The sequence below is a fragment of the Sceloporus undulatus genome, chromosome 2 (assembly GCF_019175285.1).
Source record: "Sceloporus undulatus isolate JIND9_A2432 ecotype Alabama chromosome 2, SceUnd_v1.1, whole genome shotgun sequence".
NCBI classification, from domain to species: Eukaryota; Metazoa; Chordata; class Lepidosauria; order Squamata; family Phrynosomatidae; genus Sceloporus; species Sceloporus undulatus.
The window spans coordinates 280,952,071-280,975,528 of NC_056523.1; the positions used below are offsets into that span (position 1 = coordinate 280,952,071).

General features: G+C 40.4%; 1 protein-coding gene across 1 annotated transcript in view; it reads right to left on the reverse strand.

Annotated features, from left to right (window-relative positions):
- The window catches only part of ADGRV1 (adhesion G protein-coupled receptor V1), a 384,090-nt gene extending 361,929 nt beyond the window's left edge, over window positions 1-22,161 (reverse strand). The window contains 6 exon segments of the mRNA XM_042447787.1: window positions 1,397-1,507; window positions 2,280-2,384; window positions 4,111-4,206; window positions 5,061-5,210; window positions 5,520-5,704; window positions 22,087-22,161. Coding sequence (XP_042303721.1) covers window positions 1,397-1,507; window positions 2,280-2,384; window positions 4,111-4,206; window positions 5,061-5,210; window positions 5,520-5,704; window positions 22,087-22,108 — 669 coding nt within the window. The 5' untranslated portion in view covers window positions 22,109-22,161.
- Window positions 22,162-23,458: the final 1,297 nt, after the last annotated feature.

The window sequence follows — 23,458 nt, forward strand, 5'->3', positions numbered from 1 at the left end:
GAGAGAGAGAGAGGCATCTCTCTCCTGCTTCAGCCGCTGAAACCCCTGTGCCTGGCTCTTTAAAGGGAGGACACTTCCCCCATGCCCTGCAAACGTCACCATGACGATAGCTTGTGGCAGCGGCACCTCGCCAGCAGACTACAGAATGCATCGATTTCTGTCAAAATGCATCGATTTCAATTTGTAGTGGGCACTTGCTAACGGAGCGATTCGGGGGAGGGCATCCGGATCACCAGTTCCCTCCATGTCTTTTAGGCCACTATGAATGGGCCGAAGTTAACAACAAAGACTTAATCTAATGTTAATCCCAATCAGAGTTGACTCACTGGATCAAGTAAGTATCTAAGCGGTGACCTACCAAATTCCCATGTTTCAATCAAGTTTACTTTCAGAGAGACACAACTGAACTTAGGCCCAAACTACCATATAATAAAACTCCTATAACAAAATGATAATATTAACATAAGCAGGCAAGAAATAGCAGACAAATGTATTTTACAAGAATATGGTGGGTTACACACCACCATTAAAGTACGCACAGAGCGCGTACTAGGGTTAGGGAGGTGCGGTGCTTCTGCACCTCCCAACCCTAATACGCGCTCTGTGCGTAAAAAATTATGGCGGCCGTTCCAGACAGCCACCGCCATGAAAACATCACGGCCGCGCTGCCTCTATATCGGGGCGGCGCGGACGTGATGTCCTCGCTCCGCGCCAGGGCGCCTAGTGCACCCTTAGCGCGGACCAGGAAGGAGCTCCATTTCAGAGCTCCTTCCTGGTTTGCGGCGTTGCTTTGCGCACTGGGCGCAGCCTTCAGACGGCTGCGCCCAGCGAAGCAAGGGAGAAAGGGGCAAGAGCCCGTTTCTCCTTCTCCCCGCCGCCATGGGGTGTCCTTGGGGCTGAAGCCCCAAGGACACCCTTTTCAGGCTGCGGAAAGCAGCGTTTTGCCGCTTCCCGCAGCCTGAAAAGCGGCGGATCGGGGCCTCAGTGGCTGCCGTTCTGGCAGCTGAGGCCCCGATACACCGGGGAAAGGGGCGGGTACAGACCACCCCAAATGGGCGGTCTGTAACCCGCCTATAGGAGCAATAAAACCAACAGCCAGCACCAAGAAGACAGATCATCTCAATAGACCAAAGTTATTTCTGCACATACACACCTGGAGGGAAAAAGGTTTTCACTTTCACATGGAAGACTAGCAGAGAGGAGGGTATAACTGAGAGAAGACAGTGTTTCCAATTCCTACTATGTATTAGCCATTGTAGTTCTGAATCTAGTTATGTTTATATATTTAAAATAAGCAAGTCCAGTATTAACTAAAGATAGCAGTATCATGGCTTAATTATTTCATCCTCCTAAGATATATATTAAAAGCATAAAAAAGAATGTTATTTCTTCTCACCTGGTCATCTAGAACAAATATGTTATAAATCAATACAGCTGTGCCAGGAGGAAAACTGATATTTCCCCTTACTGGGCTCAAGTCTTCTTCAGGAGAATTTGGACCTTCTACCTATAAAGAGATATTGTGTCCCTTCAGTCAACAGGTACGATGCTTTCAACAATCAACTCTATGACTTTCATTATTTTAGACAATCTTTGGATATTCAAGTTGAAAGAAAGATTAAAATCAATAAAATTCATTAAAAAGTACTTAAATAATTATAGGGGTGTCCATTTCCTACAAGACAACTAATAACTGCACCATGATAAAATGAAAGCTAAAGAAACTCTAGTTGTTGGGTTAAAAGTAGAATATTTCATTTCTTAATTACTGGATTAAGAAAGAACCTGAAATGTACAAAGTAATTGCAACAAGAATGAGGATACATTCACAAGCAGCTTTGTATGCTTTCAACTTCTTCCAATCCCATAGTAGAGTTCTAATCCTATATTAGGTTTCTTTGGAAATGCTTTTCTTTGGTATGCCCATGTAGTAAAGCAAATAGTCATCTACCCAGATTTCATGGTAAGTGTAGATCTTGTCATGTCAGCTGAGTACTAAGAAAAGAGTGTTTTCCTGGCTGTAACACAGCTGGCAACTATGTTGGATTTTGATTGTGATTGCTTGCCACCTTCTCCCCATGAGATAAATAGAAAGTCTGATTACAGATTTAAACCACAATGTGAAGAATTAAACTAATCCTCTCAATGCAAGTAGCCATACTTGGAAATATTCATTCCAGAATTGCCATGTTTATCCTTATTTAGGATTCTAGCAGTCTCACTACTTAGCTTCACTTAAAAGAATACCTTAAAAGATGATGTTATTTCTGCATACTTACCTTATAAATCACAGTCACGGTTCCATAGGTTCCCTTCTCCCTAACTAGGGTGAGAGGCACAGATTGATTCCCACCTCTGGGCTCAGTCAGTATGATTAAGGCAGGCTAAAATGTGGGGATTAAGGTGAATGGAGAGAGGCAACACACAGTCAGTTTCCCATAAAATGTCTCCAAAAGAGTATACAGAGGGCTGTTACCATAGAAATACAAATTCTCAGAGACAAATTCATCCTATCTGTGAACTATCCCAAGGATGGTATTCTATTGCCCTGCAATTAATTAGTCTGGCTAATCAGAGGAATAAAAGACAACAGATATAAATATTTGAAAATTATTGATTTTTTATTCTAAAAATCATAGCTGTTGGAGACAAATTATACGTTACAATATTTGTATAGTTCTTTAAATCAGATCATGTTAAAGGTTCTGTTTACACAGCAGAAGCCTTGCTAGATTGTTACTTTTAAATTAAGAAGGGTAGCTGTGCTAGTTTGTTGCAGGAAAAACAACAAAGAATACTTCTGTTTCTCCATGCACTTTGGATGTTGGATATTTTTACATTTGTACCTTATTTGGAAACGCATACATTTCTAATGTTCCATGCATATTGGCAGTGTTTATACTTTTAACTTTGTATGTATATGGGAAGTGTATACATTGCTTGTTGTTTGCGCTTTCTGGGACAGTGTATTGCTTTGACCACACACTGTTTACCTGGATGCCAGAAAATTACTGTAACTACATTTACTGAATATTTTAGATATTAAAACATTCTTATGTACTCCTCATTGATTACTTTTCCCTAGACCTTTCTGTTTGCCATACTGTTCTGCTTTTGGTTTAGGCTCTTTGTTTTGACTAGCGAACTCTGGTTCCACAAGAAACTACATTTCCCAGGATTTCCTGAGAATGAGCCAGGGCAGTTAAAGTGGACTCAAACTGGGTTATTTCTGCAGTATATTTTGGACCATAGTAGTTATACTTGACCTGTAATAAAAGTCAGTATTACGCAGTTAAGCTAATTCACGACTTGCCAATGGGACAGAGTACTGTATATCTTCATACTCTCTTCCTCTTCCACTTCCTTTAGTTTTCTATTTGTCTCATTTATCTTACAAAGAGCTCATCATTACTGAAAACTTCTAAATCAATACAAAGGAACCTTTGAGGCTACAAAAGAATTATTCACAGTTATTTCACTAAGCGGATGCTTACACAGAATTTTTCAACAGTGATCTTTAACCTTTCCTCAAAGTAAGTCATGCAGTTATATATTTTAATTTTTTGATCACTTTAAGACTGCCTCTGAAAGGATGATACTATTCCCTCAATCCTCTTGCTCTTTATTAAGCATTGCAACTTGATCAACTATTTCAATGCACTTGGGATGTCTTGCTTAGTGTTGCACCCTTGTCTTTATCATTTGCTAATCTGCACGAAACAATATGCGAAGTGATCTCAGTACAAGAAACCATTGGCCACTTTGAATCAATGGAGAAACCTTCCATTTTATATTCCATAAACAAGAGTGCAAAATTACACAGAAGTAACATTTAAAATTCAGGGCCTTCACATAACAATGTGGATGAGTTGTCTTGAAGCACTGAACTACTTTTCTCAACTCCTTATGATGAACAGGATGAAGCTGAAAGATAAAAGTTCACTGTAGCCATCCCTGGTATTTACACCGCTCAGATCAAATGAACTTGCAGTTAACGCCTTCAAATCCTATACCACAGGAGATGCTTAGTTATCATGACTGTTAAATTGTTCCTTTGAGAGGAATATTCTAATTCCATAGAATAAAGACATATAAAATAAGAAAACATACCATATCAAAAGAAATGATCCCAAAGGCATTGTCATTTGATAAAATGGTCACAGTGACAGCTCTTGGTGATCCAACTGTTACTCCTGGAAGTGGTTTCTTAAACAAACAAGGAACACAGTACAGAAATTTTGAAGGCTACATTGCAAACGAAACAGCCGACAAGGAGGAAAATGCACTTATTGAATAACATGTTTATTTTCTAGCTCAATGAATCTTTCTTAATGACACATTTCAGAAAAAGGTATTCATCCTGAACGTTCCCAAAGCTTTTTTAATGGGACACAAATTCTATAGACTCAGTCTGGGTAAACAAAAAAGTTTGGAGACCACAAACTTTGGAGACCATTAATCTTAGCTTGACAATATTAATGACACCATAGCAATAAAGTAGTAGATAAGAAGTATGTATCCCTGACTACCCTAAGAATCTGAACATCTTTTGATACTATCTATAACAGGAGCTGGAAACATGTGCCCCAACATGTGAATGGACTGCAACTCCTACCAGCTCTAATACAGAATATGTAATGGTGAGGGATGATAGGAGTTGAAGTCCAATATAAGGAGGGCCATGATGAACAATACCAAGATAATGTCTAATGACTGTCACAGTTATAATGATCAAGAGAAAAAGAATCCAGACAGTATAAAAACAGAAAAATACTGTATATGTATTATATACAATTCATAGATTTACTGTACTAAAATAAAGGGAGAAAGTGACAAACATAACATAAAGTAAAGTGAAGATTATTTCTCTGTAATTATTTCCCTCAGGTTCACACATAGGCCTTGAGGAGCATAAGGGGCTTACACTGATGCCCTCATATGCAGCCCCAAACCCACACTTTGCCCACCATTTTTGAGCCAACAATACAAACATGGGGAATACTCATTTCCCCTCCATTAAAGACACATATATAGTTGAACTTACTAAAAAAAGTACTCACCTGCAGTGTCAAATAAAACACGAATGTCTCATCAGCCTCAGGAAGATCATCATCACATACAGAAATGTAGACAGTTCGATTTGTTTCTGCTTCAGATATGTATGCTGCTGCGTATGTGTCAAAAAAATCACCTGTATTTTCACCATGAATCTGCAATATATGTATATGTAAGCATTCCTTAAAAGAGAACAATCACGTGATAGCTCTGCTCATTCTGCTACGTCCTGTGCCATTATTAAAATAAATATCTTCATTGTTTCAAGAGGTCATTTGATGTATTTATATTGCATGGGGTGTTCTTTTTGTACTGGTCTTGTGAAGAAGTGACATTTCCCTTCTCAGTTTGTCATGATTACATAAGTCTGTCCACTTCCCCAAATCCTGTGTCTGCAGTTTAAAAGCTCACAATTAAAACAAAACATTAATATAAAGATAAATTAGATTAGAAATATTTCTTACCGCTACAATAGCTGTAACATTCACTGGTTCTCCTGCCCTTTCAATAACAAGCCGTATAACTGTTGTAGTAGTTTCATTGACTACAAATCCTGTTTGTCCTGTGAACCTTACTTCCGTTTCTCCTGAGATAAAACTGATAGATAATGCTAAAAGGAGTGTAGCTACTAAACAAACAGAGGGCATCCCTAAAAAGAGAAGAGAAAATATTGAAATGTGGCCATAGCAATAAACTCCACTTAAGAATTACAGTACAGTACCAACTGCATAAAATCCACTTAAGAATTACAGTACCAACATTACTTCCAGATTTCTATGACTAAAAACTTGTATCCTTTGGATAAGCCTCCAGTGCATAAATGGCAGGGTGTGGGGTCATTGAAGTTGACTTAATTATGAAGGTGGCTCTAGAACATGCATCTTTTTCATCTCCACATGCAACTGTAAATCATGGGAAGGAGGGTGTCTGAAGACAGCTATACTTCCTCAATGAAAGCATGGCATACAACATAGTATATTCAAATCAGGCGGGCCAGATATAAACCCACAAATTGCAAGATAAAGAGGGCTGGGATGTGGTCGCAGACCTGGGAAATAGTAACACTGTCCCCACAGGCTTCCAATATCTGTCTGTGCAGCATTGGTAGGTGGCACAGTCTGAAACACAATGCTACATCAACTGATCACATCATGAGAGTACGCTCTTATTCCTACGATTCCCTGGGAAGCTGAGCCACATTAACAGTGTTGCAAATTGCTATCTATGAATTTGAGAATGCCACATTTTGAAGGGGGATGGAAGTAAAGTAACTTTAAATAGTGAAAAAATATTTTTATATTGTATTAAAGATCTCTCATATATATATATATATATATATATATATATATATATATATATATATTTGCCCACTGTTTCCAATGGCAATGTAGAGTACATGTAATATCTTGAGGGTAAAATTGCAACATGGAAATAAAGTTTACACTGTAAACTATGCAGCATTTGTAAATTCTGACACAATCTGTCTGTCTGCAAATAGAAGGAAGATCAACAATGGGTTACGGGTGTTGCTGACCTTTTAGCATCAGCTGTTACCTTGTCGTAGACTGACCAAATACCTTCCCACAGAGTGTGCTTCTAGTAAATAATCCTGAAAATATGATCCTTACGAAGAAAGTTAACAGCGTTTAGAATTACCTGAATTCTATTACCTTTGCTGAGAGGCATTCTAAAACTATAAAGTTACTCCTGCAGAACAAGAGAAGTCTAATAATCATACCATCAATTATTCAGTTAGCATGAATTCTTTCTTATTACCTTTTATTTGTACAATAATTAGTTTTCACAGAAATTGTTTTAAAAAAGGATATTGTGGTAACTTTTCAAACAATCACCTTGCAAAGCAATTCAGCTAGGGACAGTGTTTTAAAAATATCATCTGGGTAGGCAGCAAAATATCTTTCAAGTGCCACACAATATCATCAAGTGGTTTCACATATAAATTATTGCCCCTGCTTCATATGACTAAGGGTCTTTGATTTACCTCCTTTTTGTATATGCTTTGTTTGTCTTCAAATGAACTGAGAATAGGGATTTTGACATGAATTAATATTTTACAACTCTTTTCAACAATGATATAAAATGATGCTTCTAAGTTTGTAAATTAATCCCTTCGTAGGTCTTACGTTAGGTCTGGGGCATAAAACACATTTCTTCAAATTTCATTACTGTTATGCCCAGGACCACCACATCTTATACACTCTATGGATAAAACCTCTTTGTAAAAATAAGTTCTAGGGAGTTGACTCTAGTTCAGATTAAGTTTTGATTTAGAGTGTGTGTGTGTGTGTGTGTGTGTGTGTTCAATTTGACTTTAATAAATGTGATCTCCTGTGAAAGAAAGTGTAGTGCCAACACCATCATTATTAACAATTAATATGGAATTTTTGATCCAAGTGACAAATTTAGATGATTTCCCAAATGACTTGCATGTTTTTTCTATTCTATTTTGTCAAAGGAAAGAATATTCTCATTGATCTCCCACCCCAAAGTGTTCTCTAAAGGGTAAAACTGGGAAAGCATTGTTTGAAGAAGAATGCCAGCTTACTAAGATTTAGTTCTTTCTGTTCTACTCAGTAACAACATGATGAAGCCATTTCAGCACAAAGCCACCTTGATAAATATACAAAGCTTCATCTGAAAATATGGGTTTGACAAGGTACAGTACTAACCCTAAATACTCTGTACCTGTGTAATGTAGACTGGAGAATATGCAACAGTCTCTCATGTTTTAGACCAGCCTTCCCCAGCCTCACATCCTTCAGATTTATTGGACAGTGACTCCCATCATTCCCTTCCAATGCCCCCAATGGCATGTGGGATGATGGGCACCGTTGCCCAATAAGTAGATGGGGAACAACAGAAGGAGAAAAGAGATCTAGCACTGGATCCACTGCTATTCCTGACTGCATACTTCTTTATTTTACCTTAAATAATTGAGTAGTAATGGAGGAAAGGAAAGTGAAGTGAAGTGAAGGACTTATTACAGTGGAAGCAGAAGCAGAAGTGTGAATGACCTCTAAGCCTCCTCTGCATACAATATTTTCAGCATACAGGTTGAATAAACATGGTGATAGAATGCAACCTTGCCTGAGTCCTTTGTTGATTGGGGACCATTCTGTTTCTCCATATTCTGCCTCTTGTCTTGAATACAGGTTATATTTCAGGACAATCAAACATGATGACACTCCCATTTCCTTAAGAGCATTCCATAGCTTTCCATGATCTATGCAATCAAAGGCTTTGCTGTAGTCAATAAAACACATGTACCCTTGACCAAAGAATGGTATACTCCTTCTATCTGGGATGGTCATCCTCTTCCACCGAGCACGCAGCCTCGGGAGGGAAGCACATGGAGTGGTGAGGAAGGAATAGGACACCCGTCTAGCCAGCCAGATCAGCCAAATCAACCCTGGTGATCAATGGTGTGACAGTTGTCACAGCAAGATTGCCCTCACATCCTCCATTTATGGAAGGAGTCGTTGCTACAGAATTTTGAATATTACTTTGTTTGCATGGGAAATTAATACAGTGGTCCTGAAGTCCGTGTAATCTTTTGTGCCATTTGTGTGTGTGTGTATATATATATATATATAGGAATGTATATTGATCAGTTTCAATCTGTGGACCACTGCTTTGTTTTCCATATTTGATGGCAGATTTTAATTAGAACTGAACTTGATTTTGCTCTGTGGATTGTAGCAATTCTATTGGAATGTCATCTGTTCCTGATTTATTCATCCTAATTGCTTTGAGTGTAGCTTTCACTTCACTTTCCAAAATTTGGGTTCTTTTTCATAAGTTCTTTCTTCCTATGTATCATTCTTCCCTTCACATATTTATATAGCTCTCGTGTGTTTTGTTTTTATTTTTTAAGAAAATTCATCATGGTCATGTATTCATCTTCTGGTTGTACAGCATCCCCATCTTTGGTTTAAATATTTCTTTGAATTTCTGGATCTTGTGGAAGAAGTCTCTTGTTCTTGGTTTTTTGTTGTCGGATTCTATTTCTTTGCACTGATGTACTAATTCTCTTTGTCTTTGTGCACTAATTGCTGGACATTAGCATTCACTGTTCTGAATTTGTTCCTGTCTCCCTTTTCTTTTGCTTCTTGTCTTTCTTTAACTGCTTGAAATGTTTCATCTGTCATCCATTGTTTCTTCTCCTTCATTTTGGCAACTGTTATCTTTCTGCATTCCTCTTTGACTTTGTCCCTAACTTCTATCCATAGTGTTTTAGTTACTCAGTCCATTACACTTAATAGTACAAATCTGTGTTTCACATTTTCTTAAAATTATGTTGGAATGTTTTCCAGATCATATTTTGGCATGGCTACTGGTTTGGTATTCTTCTTCAGCTTTATTCTAATTTTGGGTATTAGTAGTTTATGGTCTGTGCTGCAGTCTGAACCATTTCTCGGTTTTGCAGAACTTCTCCATATTTTGTTAGCTATTAAGTAATATATTTGGGTTTTATGTTGACAACACTGTGATGTCCATGTGTACAGTCCCCTCTCCAGTTGTATGATGAAGGTATTTGCAATTAATAGATTGTTAGCCTCACAAAACTTTAACAGTTACTCTCTTGCATAATTTCTAGAATCGGGGCCAAATCTCCCTGCTGTCTTTGATTCTTCTCTGCTTCCTACTTAATGGCATTTCAATAACCTAGAATTACCAAGCATTTCTGTTTTGGTGTGTTGTCAATTTATTCCTGGACTCTCTCATAGAAATTCTGTTTCTTCCTCCTTTGCCTTTGTGGTTGGTGCATATACTTAGATTATAGTGATGTTTATTGGCTTTTCCTGAAGTCTTATTGCTTCAATTTGGTCAGATTTTATGTTATATCCTTTGATTTTGTTATGTCTTTTCTCAATATTAATGCTGTTCCATTTTTTTTCTTCATTTCCTGAGTAGAATGCTGTATAGTTACCCAACTCAAAATGTCAAAAACCCATACCACTGGAAACAGATAAAAGAATTACAACATCCTGATCTTTTATGTTAAAAAACACTTGCTATAATATATTCAGTAATGCATAAGGTTGTACTATAGATGATCAACAATATAATAATAACAAGCATCATCATAATTATCAGCCCCGTTTGAGTGGCCTCACCATGTTCCAGTCCAAAGGACCAGACTGCAGTGCTAGAGTGGCTTCCAATTGCTTTTGGGTTGGGGGTGTCATCTGACACCATGTTCCCAAAGCAGCTAGAAGCTGCTTCTTTTGGCATGTGTATTTTGAGCCTATGTTGCTATGTCCCTTACGCTCTGTTTACATTTGTTTATTTAACCATTTAGACTATAAGGAAAAACAATCTTAAGTGGGGAGGCAAGCTTTTTACCTTTCTATCAACTGTCAATCAGTCAATTTCACAATCTCCAGGCAAAAATGTATTTCAAATCAATGAAAGTATTTAAAGTATGGGATTGAGAGACCAGTCATTCTTCCAATGTCTTTAATGGTAACAATCCAGTATATTCTAATTTTAAAGCAACCCCAAAAATATGTCCCAAGCCCTTCCTTTTTATATATATATAAAAAACAGACAAGTTTTAATAATTGTTTGAATTGTAGAATTATAATATTTGTCTGCTTTTATCTGTTTGTTATTGTTGTCTAACTTCAACTCATTTCCAATTTCTGGCCACTTTAAGATGAATCCAACAAAGGGTTTTCTTGGCAAGACTTATTAATCAGAGGTTTGTCATTGACCTTCTCTGGGACTGAGAGCATATGACTTGCCCAAGTTCACCCACTGGGTTTCTAAGATGGAGCAAATATCTAAATTCTGGGCTCCCAGAATACTAGCCCAATATACAAACTACTGTACTAAAGAGTTTATTGCTCTGCTTAAATAACCTGGCTTACCTCATTTGAATTCAAGCCTAAATTGGGAGGCAGCTGGGTCCTACCACAAGGATTTTACTGCCAAAGCCACTGGGCAAGTATAGCCCAGCTGCATCCCGGGTCCCAGGCGAGCTCTGGCGACCTTATTTTGAACCCCATGACAGACTTGAACACACAACAACAACAACAACAACAATAGAGGAAGGGTGGCAGCATGGTGGGAAGGCCATGGGATGCCCTTCAGTGCACCCCTCACCTCGTTGTCCATGGCAGCAGCATCAATGGCACTCCATGTCACTCTCCTCCTCCTTGTCCTGAACCACCCTCAGCTTCCTCAGCTGGGGAGCCCAGCCAGAGCACTCCCTGGCCCTCCTCCTCCTTCTCCTCATCCCCTCCAGCTGAGAGAGTGTGACTTGCCCAGAGACACCCAGTGGGATTCCATGGCTGAGCTGGGAAAGAAGGTGAAGCCATGCTCCAAGGACTCTGGTGAGGCTGAAGGGAGGATGGAAGGAAGGGATGAAGGACTGCACCGCCTGTCAGCCATGACTGAGCCCAAAGGGAATGCCGCAGGAGAGGAGCCACCCAAGAATGGCACCAGAGCACTAGGGCTGGCAGAAGATGGTAAGAGCTGGCGCAATCCCCCTGATGCGAATCCGACCTATCGTTCCCACTTGCTGAACACAGTTCAGCATCAGGTCTTTTCAAAAGAACCCCAAAAACTAGTGTCAGGAAAGAGCTGTTCTTTTGCATTTGCCTCGCTTCGTTTCGGTTGAAACCGAGCACAGTAAGATCAGAACTGGTTTCAAGTGGGAACGACAGACATATATCCTGATCAGCAATTCGTTTTAAATTCTAGTGGGTACAAGCCCCCAGTTTCTAAAATGAGATCTCCAGAAAAAGTGTTTTTAGATGGGTAGGATAAATTATAGCAACATGTGATGCACATGAAAGGGTATGATTTCAAGGCCAGTCCAGACATATTTATTTAAATACATTTAATGAGTATACACACACACAAACACATACAAACCCTGCCTTTTGGCCATTTCAAGTCCCTTGAGAAGTGTCCAGAGCCTCTGTGGACTATGTTACACTGGATCAGTTTGAGTTGGTGAGTACCGAGGATGTGGACAAGATCCTCGGAAGTGTTCGGAAAACAACCTGCTCTCTTGATCCCTGTCCCTCATGGTTAGCGGCCCAGGGGGGACCGGTGGTAACGCTATTGTTACGCCGGATAATTAATACATCTTTGAGGGATGGGCAATTTCCATCGGATCTCAAATTGGCCATTGTAAAACCGATCCTAAAAAAGCCCTCCCTCGACCCCCTGGTTCATAATAATTATCGGCCTGTCTCGCTGCTACCATTTTTGGGAAAGGTGATCGAGAGGGCGGTTGCGATCCAGCTTCAGGCGGTCTTGGATGAAACGGATTATCTGGACCCATTTCAAACTGGCTTCCGGGCGGGTCACGGGGTTGAGACAGCCATGGTCGCCTTGGTCGATGATCTCCGTCGGGGCATTGACAGGGGAAGCGTGTCCCTGTTGGTGCTCTTGGACATCTCAGCGGCTTTCGATACCATAGACCATGGTATCCTTCTGGGGCGCCTGGCTGAGGTGGGAGTCGGGGGCACTGTGCTCCAGTGGTTCCGCTCCTACCTCTCCGGGAGGTCCCAGATGGTGCAGCTGGGAGACGTGTGCTCCAGCGAGCGGGCCCTTAAAACCGGGGTCCCTCAAGGAGCCATTCTGTCTCCCATGCTATTTCACATTTACATGAAACCGCTGGGAGAGATCATCCGGAGACATGGGGCGCGGGGTTATCAGTACGCTGATGACACCCAAATCATTTTCTCTATGTCTCCGACTGATGCAGTGACTGGGGATGGCGTCTCTCCTCTTGTGGCCTGTCTGGAGTCAGTAATGGGCTGGATGAGGAAAAACCGACTCAAACTAAATCCAGAGAAAACGGAGGTACTAGTGATAGGTTCCCCTGGTCCAGGAATGGCGGTGGTTCCACCTGTCCTGAACGGGGTCACGCTCCCTGTGAAGGACTCCGTGCGCAGTCTGGGGGTGCTTCTTGACTCATCGCTTCACCTGACTGCTCAGGTGAATGTGACGGTCAAGAGCACCTGTTATCAGCTTCGGCTGATTCGCCAGCTGCGCCCATACCTGGCCCAGAGGGACCTAGAAACTGTTGTACATGCTCTGGTAACTTCGAGACTGGATTTCTGCAACGTACTCTACATGGGGCAACCCTTATTCCAAACTCGGAAGCTCCAAATGGTACAGAATATGGCAGCCCGGCTGGTCACTGGCGTATCCAGGACCAGCCACATAACACCTGTGCTAAAAGATCTTCATTGGCTGCCCATCCGCTACCGAGCTCAATATAAGGCGTTGGTTATTACCTATAAAGCCCTAAATGGCTTGGGCCCAGGATACCTAAAGGACCGCCTCTCCCCGTACATTCCGCCTCGCACCCTCAGGACATCTGGGCAGCAATTACTGAAGGTGCCTGGGGCCAGGTTAGCTTCCACTTCGAGAAGGGCCTTTTCCACAGCTGCCCCAGCCCTTTGGAACACGCTGCCCACGGAGCTCCGCTCATCTACCACCCTGGCCCAATTTAGGAAGGACCTCAAAACCTTCCTATTCAAGCAGGCATTCCCCGATTAAATATCCTGTGGGCCTCCCTCCTCTTCCGTGGCCATGAGGTTGGGCTAAGGGGCTTTTATTGTTGTTTTTTAGATTATTGTTGTTGTTGTGTATATGTTTTTAACCTTTGTATTTTGTTTGCACTTGCTGCATCATTGTAAGCCGCCCTGATCGTTTGGAAGGGCGGGATACAAATAAAGATTTTATTATTTATTATTAGTTCCTATTTGAAGCAAAGACTACTGCCAAATTCTATGTGAGGAGCAGTAAATTTTCCAGCATGCTGAGAAAATGGGGCAGTGGGCAAACGCCCTTGATGTTGGTACAATTTCCAGCAGCTTAGAGAGTCTATGTTAAGATGGTTCACAAAGAGAAAGCAATGGCTCCACCCATATTTCCCGATCTCTATAAGGAACAATCCAGCACTGTAGAAAACATAGCATAGGGTCAGGCTCTTACAGTGACAAAAGAATATTATTTTATTTGGTTCTGCAGGGGGGGGATGACACTTTTCCATTCTTTTGATGAAACTGAGAAATCTCTTCTCTAGTTTACCATATAACTTCAGCTCTCATATTTGTCAAGCTTAATTTTCAGTCAACAAAAATTCTGCATTTTGCCTTTCTGAAGGAAATGCAGCAACAGTTCATATGAAAATATTGTCATATATGAAATGGAAGACATTCCCCACTGTCATCTTTCCATTGACATCAGCATTTCTTTTTTAAGAAAAGCTAGTGCTGGGAGCCACATTTTAATAACTACTATGTAATAATAATAATCATTCCTTTATTAGTTGAGCATTTTGCTTTTCCTGCCTCATGGCACCCGTGGAATTGGAGACAAGGAAACCTCTTTGTTGATTAGTTATTTAAGACCAGTAACAATAACCGTGCTGGAAGGAAAGGTACTTTGAGAGGATTACACAAGGGCTATTTCTCAACAGCACCAAGCTGAAGAAAGCAAATTGCAAACCCCAAGTACTTCATTGCTAGTAACCATACTGGCTGGTTGAAATGCTAATTGCCTTTCAGAAACTCTCAAGGCAGACAGTGCGACTTGGGCTTTATGGGAATTACATGGGAATTACACTTTTCCCCCCTCTCCCACTTCTGTATCATTGTCCTGTGGAGAATGGTTCAAAACACATTCAGAAAGGTTGTTCTTATTGTAACTTTCAAATATATGTGACATTTCTAAAGCTTGGTCCAATATTTCAGATTGCTTCAGGCTGCCAAACATGTAACAGATGGTTGAATTAAGGTCATGTTAAATCCCCATTAACGCTTTGGAACAGTGTTAGTACACAAGACCAAGATAGAGGTAATAACTGAGAAAAAGAGGGACAGTTTCTTGGATAAAATGAGACACCAGCCGCACATTTTAAAACAACTACCACAACAACAACACTACACTACTTTAACTCAGAACTCTTTTATTGAATCCATTGGAATGAAACCACCCCTGACAAACTACATTCAAAACTTCCAGCACACCAAGATGTCATTTGCATTCAGTCTGTCATCCTGTTTAGTAACTGCCATATGAATCCAGCATTTCAATTTATTTGAGTTCTTTGAAATCACACTGAAGAAAAAAGAATTAATTTTATGTATACATCTGACTGATCTATTGAAACGCACATTAGTTTTATCAATGTTGTATAATATACTCATCTGTCAAAGTATATTGTTATTACAGTCCACCCTTTCCTTACGCAGGGGATCCTTTCCAGACTCCCTCCTCCCATGTAAGGGGAAAACTGTGTATGCTCACGCCCCATTGAAAACAATGGGGTGCATGTACACAGTGCAGCATGTGCACCATTCATTCAATTGTACTGCAGCTTCAGCATAAGCTGAAAGCTGCATAAGGGAAGTGCATGTATGGCGCAGGCTGACTGTACTTCATTTTTTTCTGTATCGGGGTAGCATTGTAATTCATCTAAAATCCACTTATTTGTTTTATTTAATACATGAGGTGCAACTCATTCAACCCCTGATATTCTGAAACCTACATCCTCTCCCCGACTCCTCTGACATAACACACATCTGTACACTACTAAATTCGCTTTTATGAGGGTCTCCAACATAGTATTAGTTTTGTCTAGTTTTCTTAGCACAGTACTGGATTATGTTATGTGTCTTCCTTCAGATTACACTTGTCCCTCCAAATTTTCTGGGGTTAGGGGCACAGGACTCCTGTGAATGTGGAAAAACTGCAAATAACAAAAACATTATATTTTTACCTGAGAGGATACCTCTCTAGGAATCTCTAGGTCCTCCAGTACAACCCTGTGGTCAATATCTGCCAGACATTAGCCATAGAATTGTGCTGAAGGAGCGACAAATGGCTAGTGGAGTGTTCTCTCTAGGAATCTCTAAGTTCTTCAATGCGACTTTTGGTTAAAGTTGACCACAGAATTGCTCTGGAGGACCAAGATATTCCTAGAGAGAACATATTAATAAAATCCGTGAATAATCAAATCTGCAAAAGTCAAAACTGCAAATGTGGAAGGACAAGTGTATAATAGCAGAATGACCTATCACAAATCATTTAGTAATAGTCCTTCTGCCTTATGGAAGTTGCATTAATATTTCATTAAAAAGCCATTTATTCATTAAAAAGCCAATTTCAAAAGGAAAACAGAGTACAAATACATGAATAAATGTTTAAAACTGAAATTATTTTCTTTTATACTGTATCAGCGTTGACATAAAGAGACAATATTATCAAAGTAACTGTGATATAAAATTTTCTGTGTCTAGTCGGATCCTGATAAAAACGAATGAATAAATAAAATCTGAGGCTCCAGTCCTGTACCAACCTATTTGGGGGTAAGCCCTATTAAACTCAATGGGTCTTACTTCCAAGTTAGACATGTATGGGATTGCACTATAAATCAGTTCAAAAATAGTAGTTCAGAAATAAGTAAAACCAGCACACACATATATAAACCTGATCTTGTGTTCAATTATTTATAGCTGGACTGTGCACAATATGAAGTTTGATGTAAAAGTACATTATTTCATTATATCCTACAGATTTTACATCTTGTACTGACTTAAAGAAAGGTTTGTACAAAAGAACCCATACTAAATAGGAGGATTTTCAAATACTGTATTTTCTGGCATATAAGACTACTTTTTAACCCAGGAAAATTTTCTCAAAATTCAGGGGTCATCTTATACGCCGGGTGTCGTCTTATAGGGCTGAAACGTCCAAGCCGGACTGGAGAATCTTCGGTCGCCACATATGATGGGGGGAGCTCAAAAACGGCTGCATACCCTCCATATGTGGTGACCATATGAAAGCAGCAAGGGCGGCGATATACAAGTACGGTAGAAGAAAATCTTGGAGACAGGGAGGGCTGGGCAGGCAGGGAGAGCTGACCAATCCAAGCAGGCTTTGTATACAACAAGTTTTCCTGCTAAGTACCTGCATGTCATAAGCATTTGAATTAAAATTACTATATTGAAATCAAATCTGATGTTTTTTAAATTTTTATTTGGTGTGCATTGGAAAAGGGGTAGTCTTATACGGCGAGTATATCCCAAACTCTAAATTTTAACTGGAAAAGTTAGGGGTCGTCTTATACACCCAGTCATCTTATACACCAGAAAATACGGTATATTTCCCAAATGTATACTAGTTAAACATTTCAATATACAGCAAAATCATTCCCTTGTCAAAGCCTTGAGATGATTAATTCCACAAATATAATTTAAATGCATTCTTTCAATCTTAATTCTCTTATCCTAAATAGCCATTTTCAACTAAGTAATGGAATAAGAATCTAACAATAATGCATTTGGCACAGGGCTTTGAAAATTATGAAATAAAACTTCTCAATAACCTGAGGGATTTGGAATCGATAAGTTATTTAAATAGCAAAGGATAGCCCCAATGTTTTCAGCTGAGTAACATTAGGCATGCTCATCTGATGGAAATATGTTCAGTATGCCAATACTAGGCATGATCCAAATCATGTTATGCTTTTTTTTTTGTCTCATTTCTTTTAGCAGTCAAATTAAACACATGCCTATTGATTTTGGATGTTTTGATTTTAACAATTGGACTTTAAAACATTTTATTTTGGCTTTATTGTACCCCATCTGTCTCCGATTTGATCAAAAGGTGCACAAAGTATTAATCAAGATTTACATTTTATTGGACTCATTCCAATTTTAATTAAATGTTCTGGAGATTCCCACATGAATTTAGTGTTATTTACATTAAAGCCGTTAAAGCTGAACTTCCAAAAACTATAGAAATTGTGCTAAGATTAAAATCTTTTCATGTAAATGGATTTTTAAATCAATGGAAGATTTAATGCTGTGTGAATCATATATATGATTCAAGGCAGTTATCCCATGGTGAGGAGGCTGTCATGATGCTAATTTAGATCTGAAGCCACTATGAAATAACAGATTAATGTAGCATTCATTGTGAAATATGAAACTATCTTCTCCAATTGTATCATATTCTCCTGTTGTATAGACATTTGACAACAAATTTAAAGTTTCATTTTAATTCATGATCTAGTAACCTTTTTAACAATAGCAGCATCCCTTGCATGCTGTTTGAATAATGCAACCCAATCCTGTGCATATGTATTTGACAGTTCTGGTTAGTGGGATTCACATGTAGAAATGTTTGAATGGAATTCCAGCCACATTTACTTATGGTCCAGCCATACTTATGCATTATTAAGTCTTCAATGTTATTCACATATGAAATAGGTGGGACTTACTTCCAAGTAAACGTACATAGGATTAAGGTAATTTCATTTAGGACAAAAACTACAAAAGTGCTTCGTTTTCCACTGAAATTTACAAGTCTTTAACATGTTCCACATCATACCCTTGACATCTCTGTAAGCAAAGGGCAACTAGGGTTAGATCTTGTGGCATGTAAGCGATGGGGACACTGGCCAGCCAGTACTTATGCTGATATGGGTGCACTGGAGCCGATCAGGTCTGATGCTGCTCACTTCATTTTTCCATGTTTGAAAAAAATCTTACAGTCAGGCAGTGGGCCAACTAGGCACCTTTACCGTTCTCCCCCCCCACCCCCCCAATCATTTATAAATTATTATTTTCTGTAATAAAATGTTGAGAGCCAGTATGGTGTAGTAGTTTGAGTGTTAGACTAGGACTCTGGAGATCAGGATTCGAATCCGGGTTCAGCCTTGCAAAAACCCACTGGGTGACCCTGGGCAAGTCACATTCTCTCAGCCTCAGAGGGTGGCAATGGCAAATCCCCTCTGAGGAAACCTTGCCAAGAAAACCCTGTAATAGGTTTGCCTTAGGGTCTCCATAAGTTGGAAACAACTTGAAGGCACACAACAACAACAACAACAAAACACAATGTTTGCCCAAACAAATATTTTTAGGATCATGTAAGCAGAAGAAAAGTACCCTTCATTCCTTTCATGACTGTGTCATGATTTAAGTGAGTTTAAGTATTTAATATTTGCATGCTGTAGTATGGAATCCAGTTTAAATTTTACCATTAAACTGGACAGGGTTGTAAAGTTAAATATCAGGTTGTAAAGTTTTTACTTTACTCCCCTCCCTTCTTTTTTCTCCCTCCAAGAAAACAATGTTAGAGGGAATTGTTATTTGTATGCCTTAGAAAACTGAAGTAATACATATGGCAGTTCAAAGGGGTGGGCGGTTAAAGCCATTGAAATCAGGCTGGAGCTAAAATTATCACACTCCTCCGTAAGTTATCTCTTAGCATTGCCACTTTTAACACTTGTCCTGAGTAGAAGATAAAGAATCGAAGCCTCATATGGAGTATAGAAAGGATGTCTTCTGCACGTATCAAGTGTCTTTTTCTCCTAAAGATCTGTGAGAACAAGGGGTAGTTATATGCCACAGGAGCCCTTCTAAAATGAGCTAGTTAGTCTTAAAAGTACTACAATACCCCTCCTCCCCCTTCCTTCCCTTCTTGTTATATGGCCATTGGGTGGATGTTGCAACAGGAGTGTTCAAGTCTGGCTTCCTAGATAGGATCAAAACATAATACTTAAAAAGGAACATGAGAATTGCCAGTCCGTTCTTGATGCATACAACTCCGCTTTTAAAAGTCAGGCACAACTTTCTGAGAAATGAGAATATTTACTGTTTACTATTGTTGCTTGATTTGTTTACTTTACAGGTAATTTAGTATAAAGATGGATTCCACTAATGCAAAACAAGCACCTTAAGCTATTGTTTTTAACTGTCTCCCCAAAACACTGTTTTGCCATACGGACATTTGACAGGAGTGTAAGTGTGTGATTGTTAAATGTGTCTTCAGATACAGGAAGGTTCTTTTAAAGGGGGGGGGGGGGAATAGGCAGTTCTTTTGGCTGTCTCTATTTCTCTTCCAATGAGTCAGACATAAGTATTAGAGTTGCCGACAGACAGAAAGAAGCGTAAAGATAGATCACTGAATACCACAGTTATAAAGATGGTTCATGCCATAGTATTTCCCCATTTCTATGTCTGGTTGTGAAAGCTGGGCAGTGAAAAAAGCTGGCAGGGAGAAAATCAACTCATTTAGCATGTGGAGCTGGAGAAGAGTCCTGTGGATACGGTGGACCGCTAAAAAAACAACCCAATAAATGGCTCCTAGAGCAAATGTAGCCTGACTAAAGTGAGACTGTCAGTGAGAAAAGGTGCGAAAAGAGGGAGAACGGGAGTCTACTACACTATTTCAGAGTAGCCAAATGAGGCATTATATATAGTGGTTTGAGTGTTGGACTACAACTCTAGAGACCAGGGTTCGATTCCCTGCTCTGACATGGAAACCCACTGGGAGACCTTGAGCAAGTCGCACTCTCTCAACCCCAAGGGAAGGCTCCTCTCAACAAATCTCACCAAGAAAACTGTATGATAAGTTCGCCTTATGGTGACCATAAGTTGGAAATGACTGGAAGGCATACAACAACTACAACAACAAGATACAAATACAGATTCAACCCATTTCAGATGTGGTGCTGGAGAAAAATTTGGGGGATTCTAAGAACAGCTAAAAAGACCAATAAAATGGGTCTTACAAATGGTCTGAGCGCTCTCTAGAAGCCAGGATGACTAAACTGAGCTCATGCTATTTTGGCCATATCATGCAAAGAAAGGACTCACTAAAAAGACAATAATGCCTGATAGAGTAGGGGACCCGTGTGGTGTAGTGGTTTGCCTACTGGACTCTGGAGACCAGGGTTCAATTCCCTGCTTGGCCACTGAAACCCACTAGGTGAACTTGGGCAAGTCACACTCTCTCAGCCTCAGGGGAAGGCTGCAGCAAACCTCTTCTGGACAAAATCTTGCCAAGAAAACCCCAGGATAGGTATGCCTTTGGGTCCCCATGAATGGGGAATGACTTGAAGGCACACAACAACAACAACAACAACAACAAAGCAGAAGGCAAAATGGAAAAGAGGAAGAGCCTGTTATGCCAGATGGATAGCCTCAATCATGGCATGAATTTGGATTGATAGGGTTGAAGTCGATTTGAAAACACTCCACAGCAACACAAAAAGAGCCACACAGATGCACACACCCCAACACACGCCTGTGGTCCTTGCTGCAAAGACTTTTGTTGTGGTTGTTGTTGCCTCAGGAACAAAGTGGCCAGGTGTCCTCCCCACAAAGGAAGGCAAAAAAGCCCACAAAATGTAGGACGTTCAAGAAAAATCCAAAGAGGGGGAAAAAGCAATGGGACAGAAGTGTAGAAGTAAAGAAAATATGAACTAGAGAACTAGAGGAGTGTCATGATATAGGGTAAAGTATAGGGCAAATTGGAAGTGAAGGAGCCTAAACATGTTGTTCTCTCTTACTCTTCTGAAAAGGGAGGAGATGGAAAAGAGTGTTCTGGATGTAGATGAGGGTTTGTGTGAGTGTGCAGAGGATAGAAGGAGTAAGAGTGTAGTAGAGGGCAGAGGTAAGCAGAGAGGGATGAAAAAGAAGGGAAGGGAAGGAGTTGAGAAAGAGAACACGAAGAAGAAGAAGAGATGTGAAATGAAGGCTGAGTGAACAGGCAGAAAGGTGAAGGATGAAGAGGGAAAGAAAGAGGGATGATAAGGATGAAGAAAGAAGAAGAGGAAGAAGATACAAAAGAGGGATCAAAGATACAAATGTATCAGTGTGTGAACTGTTGTCTTGTTGGTTGCATGATTGTGTTTCAGGGCAAAATTTAAAAAACGATTAATCGCAAGAAAAAAAGTCCAAAGAGAGCTCAATTCCCCCCCCCCCGACAGAGGAAGGCTGAGATGGGGAGGGGAAAGGGCCCTCTGCCCCAGGGACTGGGAAGCCCAGCTGCAGGGCTCTCCCTCGCCTGGGGGGAGGGGTCTTTTTTACCTCAGCTTGTCCTATTCCAAGGGAGAGAGAGAGGGGAAAAAACCTCCCAATGCAGTAAAGCCAGGGACAGCCCTCAACAGGTGAAATGGCAGGGGAAGGAAGGCAGAGAAAGGAGGGAAGGGCTGAGGAAAGTTCTCAGGGGTTGCAAGGAGGCACCTACCTGGACCCAGGGATGGGGACATGAGCCTCCTCTGGGGCTGCCTCGCCCTGCCTCTCTCTCCCTCTCCCTCTCTCACGCCGGCATTAGGAGAAGATGCCTCCTGCTCCTCCTGCGGAGCTTTGCTGCTGCTGGCCCAGTGGCTGCTCCTTGGGGCTGAGGGAGGAGGGGACAAGGGGCCACCCGCCCGCCCGCCCTCTCCGGCCTGAGAGGCAACCTCCTTCCTTCCTCAGAAACCTCGTGGCTCTTTTCGCTGGCATCCCCACTGCAGACCTCACTCCGGTTCCAGACCGCTTTAACTGCCATGACTCCTTTGTTGAGGTCACCCAGGGCATCATCCCAGGGGCGTTGCAAACAGTGGACCAAGTTGCATTGCTTAATAATAATAATAATAATAATAATAATAATAGTAAGAGGACTGAGGGGACAGCGTCCTTCTTTCAGAGGCTGCAATGTGTGTCAATGAGAAAGATTCATTTAGGTCCAAAACACACTGCAGAAATTATCCAGTTTGAGACCGCTTTACCTGCCCTGGCTCAGTGCTAGGGAATTGTAGTCTTGTGAGGCATTTAACCTTCTCTGTCAGAAAGAGCTCTCTGCAGCCACAATAAACTAGAGTCCCCAGGATTCCCTAGCACTGAGCCAGCGCAGCTAAAGCGGGCTCAAACTGGATGATTTCTGCTGTGTGTTTTGGATAATAATAATAATAATAATAATAATATGTTGCCTCCTCTTCAGCAGGATCAAAGCAGCTCACAACATCAGGTAAAAGGCAATATAAGCTACAACATACAATTAAAATACATCCCATCAACAAGTGCATTTTCCTCCTTGTCGGCTGTTTCGTTTGCAATGTAGCCTTCAAAATTTCTGTACTGTGTTCCTTGTTTGTTTAAGAAACCACTTCCAGGAGTAACAGTTGGATCACCAAGAGCTGTCACTGTGACCATTTTATCAAATGACAATGCCTTTGGGATCATTTCTTTTGATATGGTATGTTTTCTTATTTTATATGTCTTTATTCTATGGAATTAGAATATTCCTCTCAAAGGAACAATTTAACAGTCATGATAACTAAGCATCTCCTGTGGTATAGGATTTGAAGGCGTTAACTGCAAGTCTGAGCTGTGTAAATACCAGGGATGGCTACAGTGAACTTTTATCTTTCAGCTTCATCCTGTTCATCATAAGGAGTTGAGAAAAGTAGTTCAGTGCTTCAAGACAACTCATCCACATTGTTATGTGAAGGCCCTGAATTTTAAATATGTTGCTTCTGTGTAATTTTGCACTTTTGTTCATGGAATATAAAACGGAAAGTTTCTCCATTGATTCAAAGTGGCCAATGGTTTCTTGTACTGAGATCGCTTGGTACAGT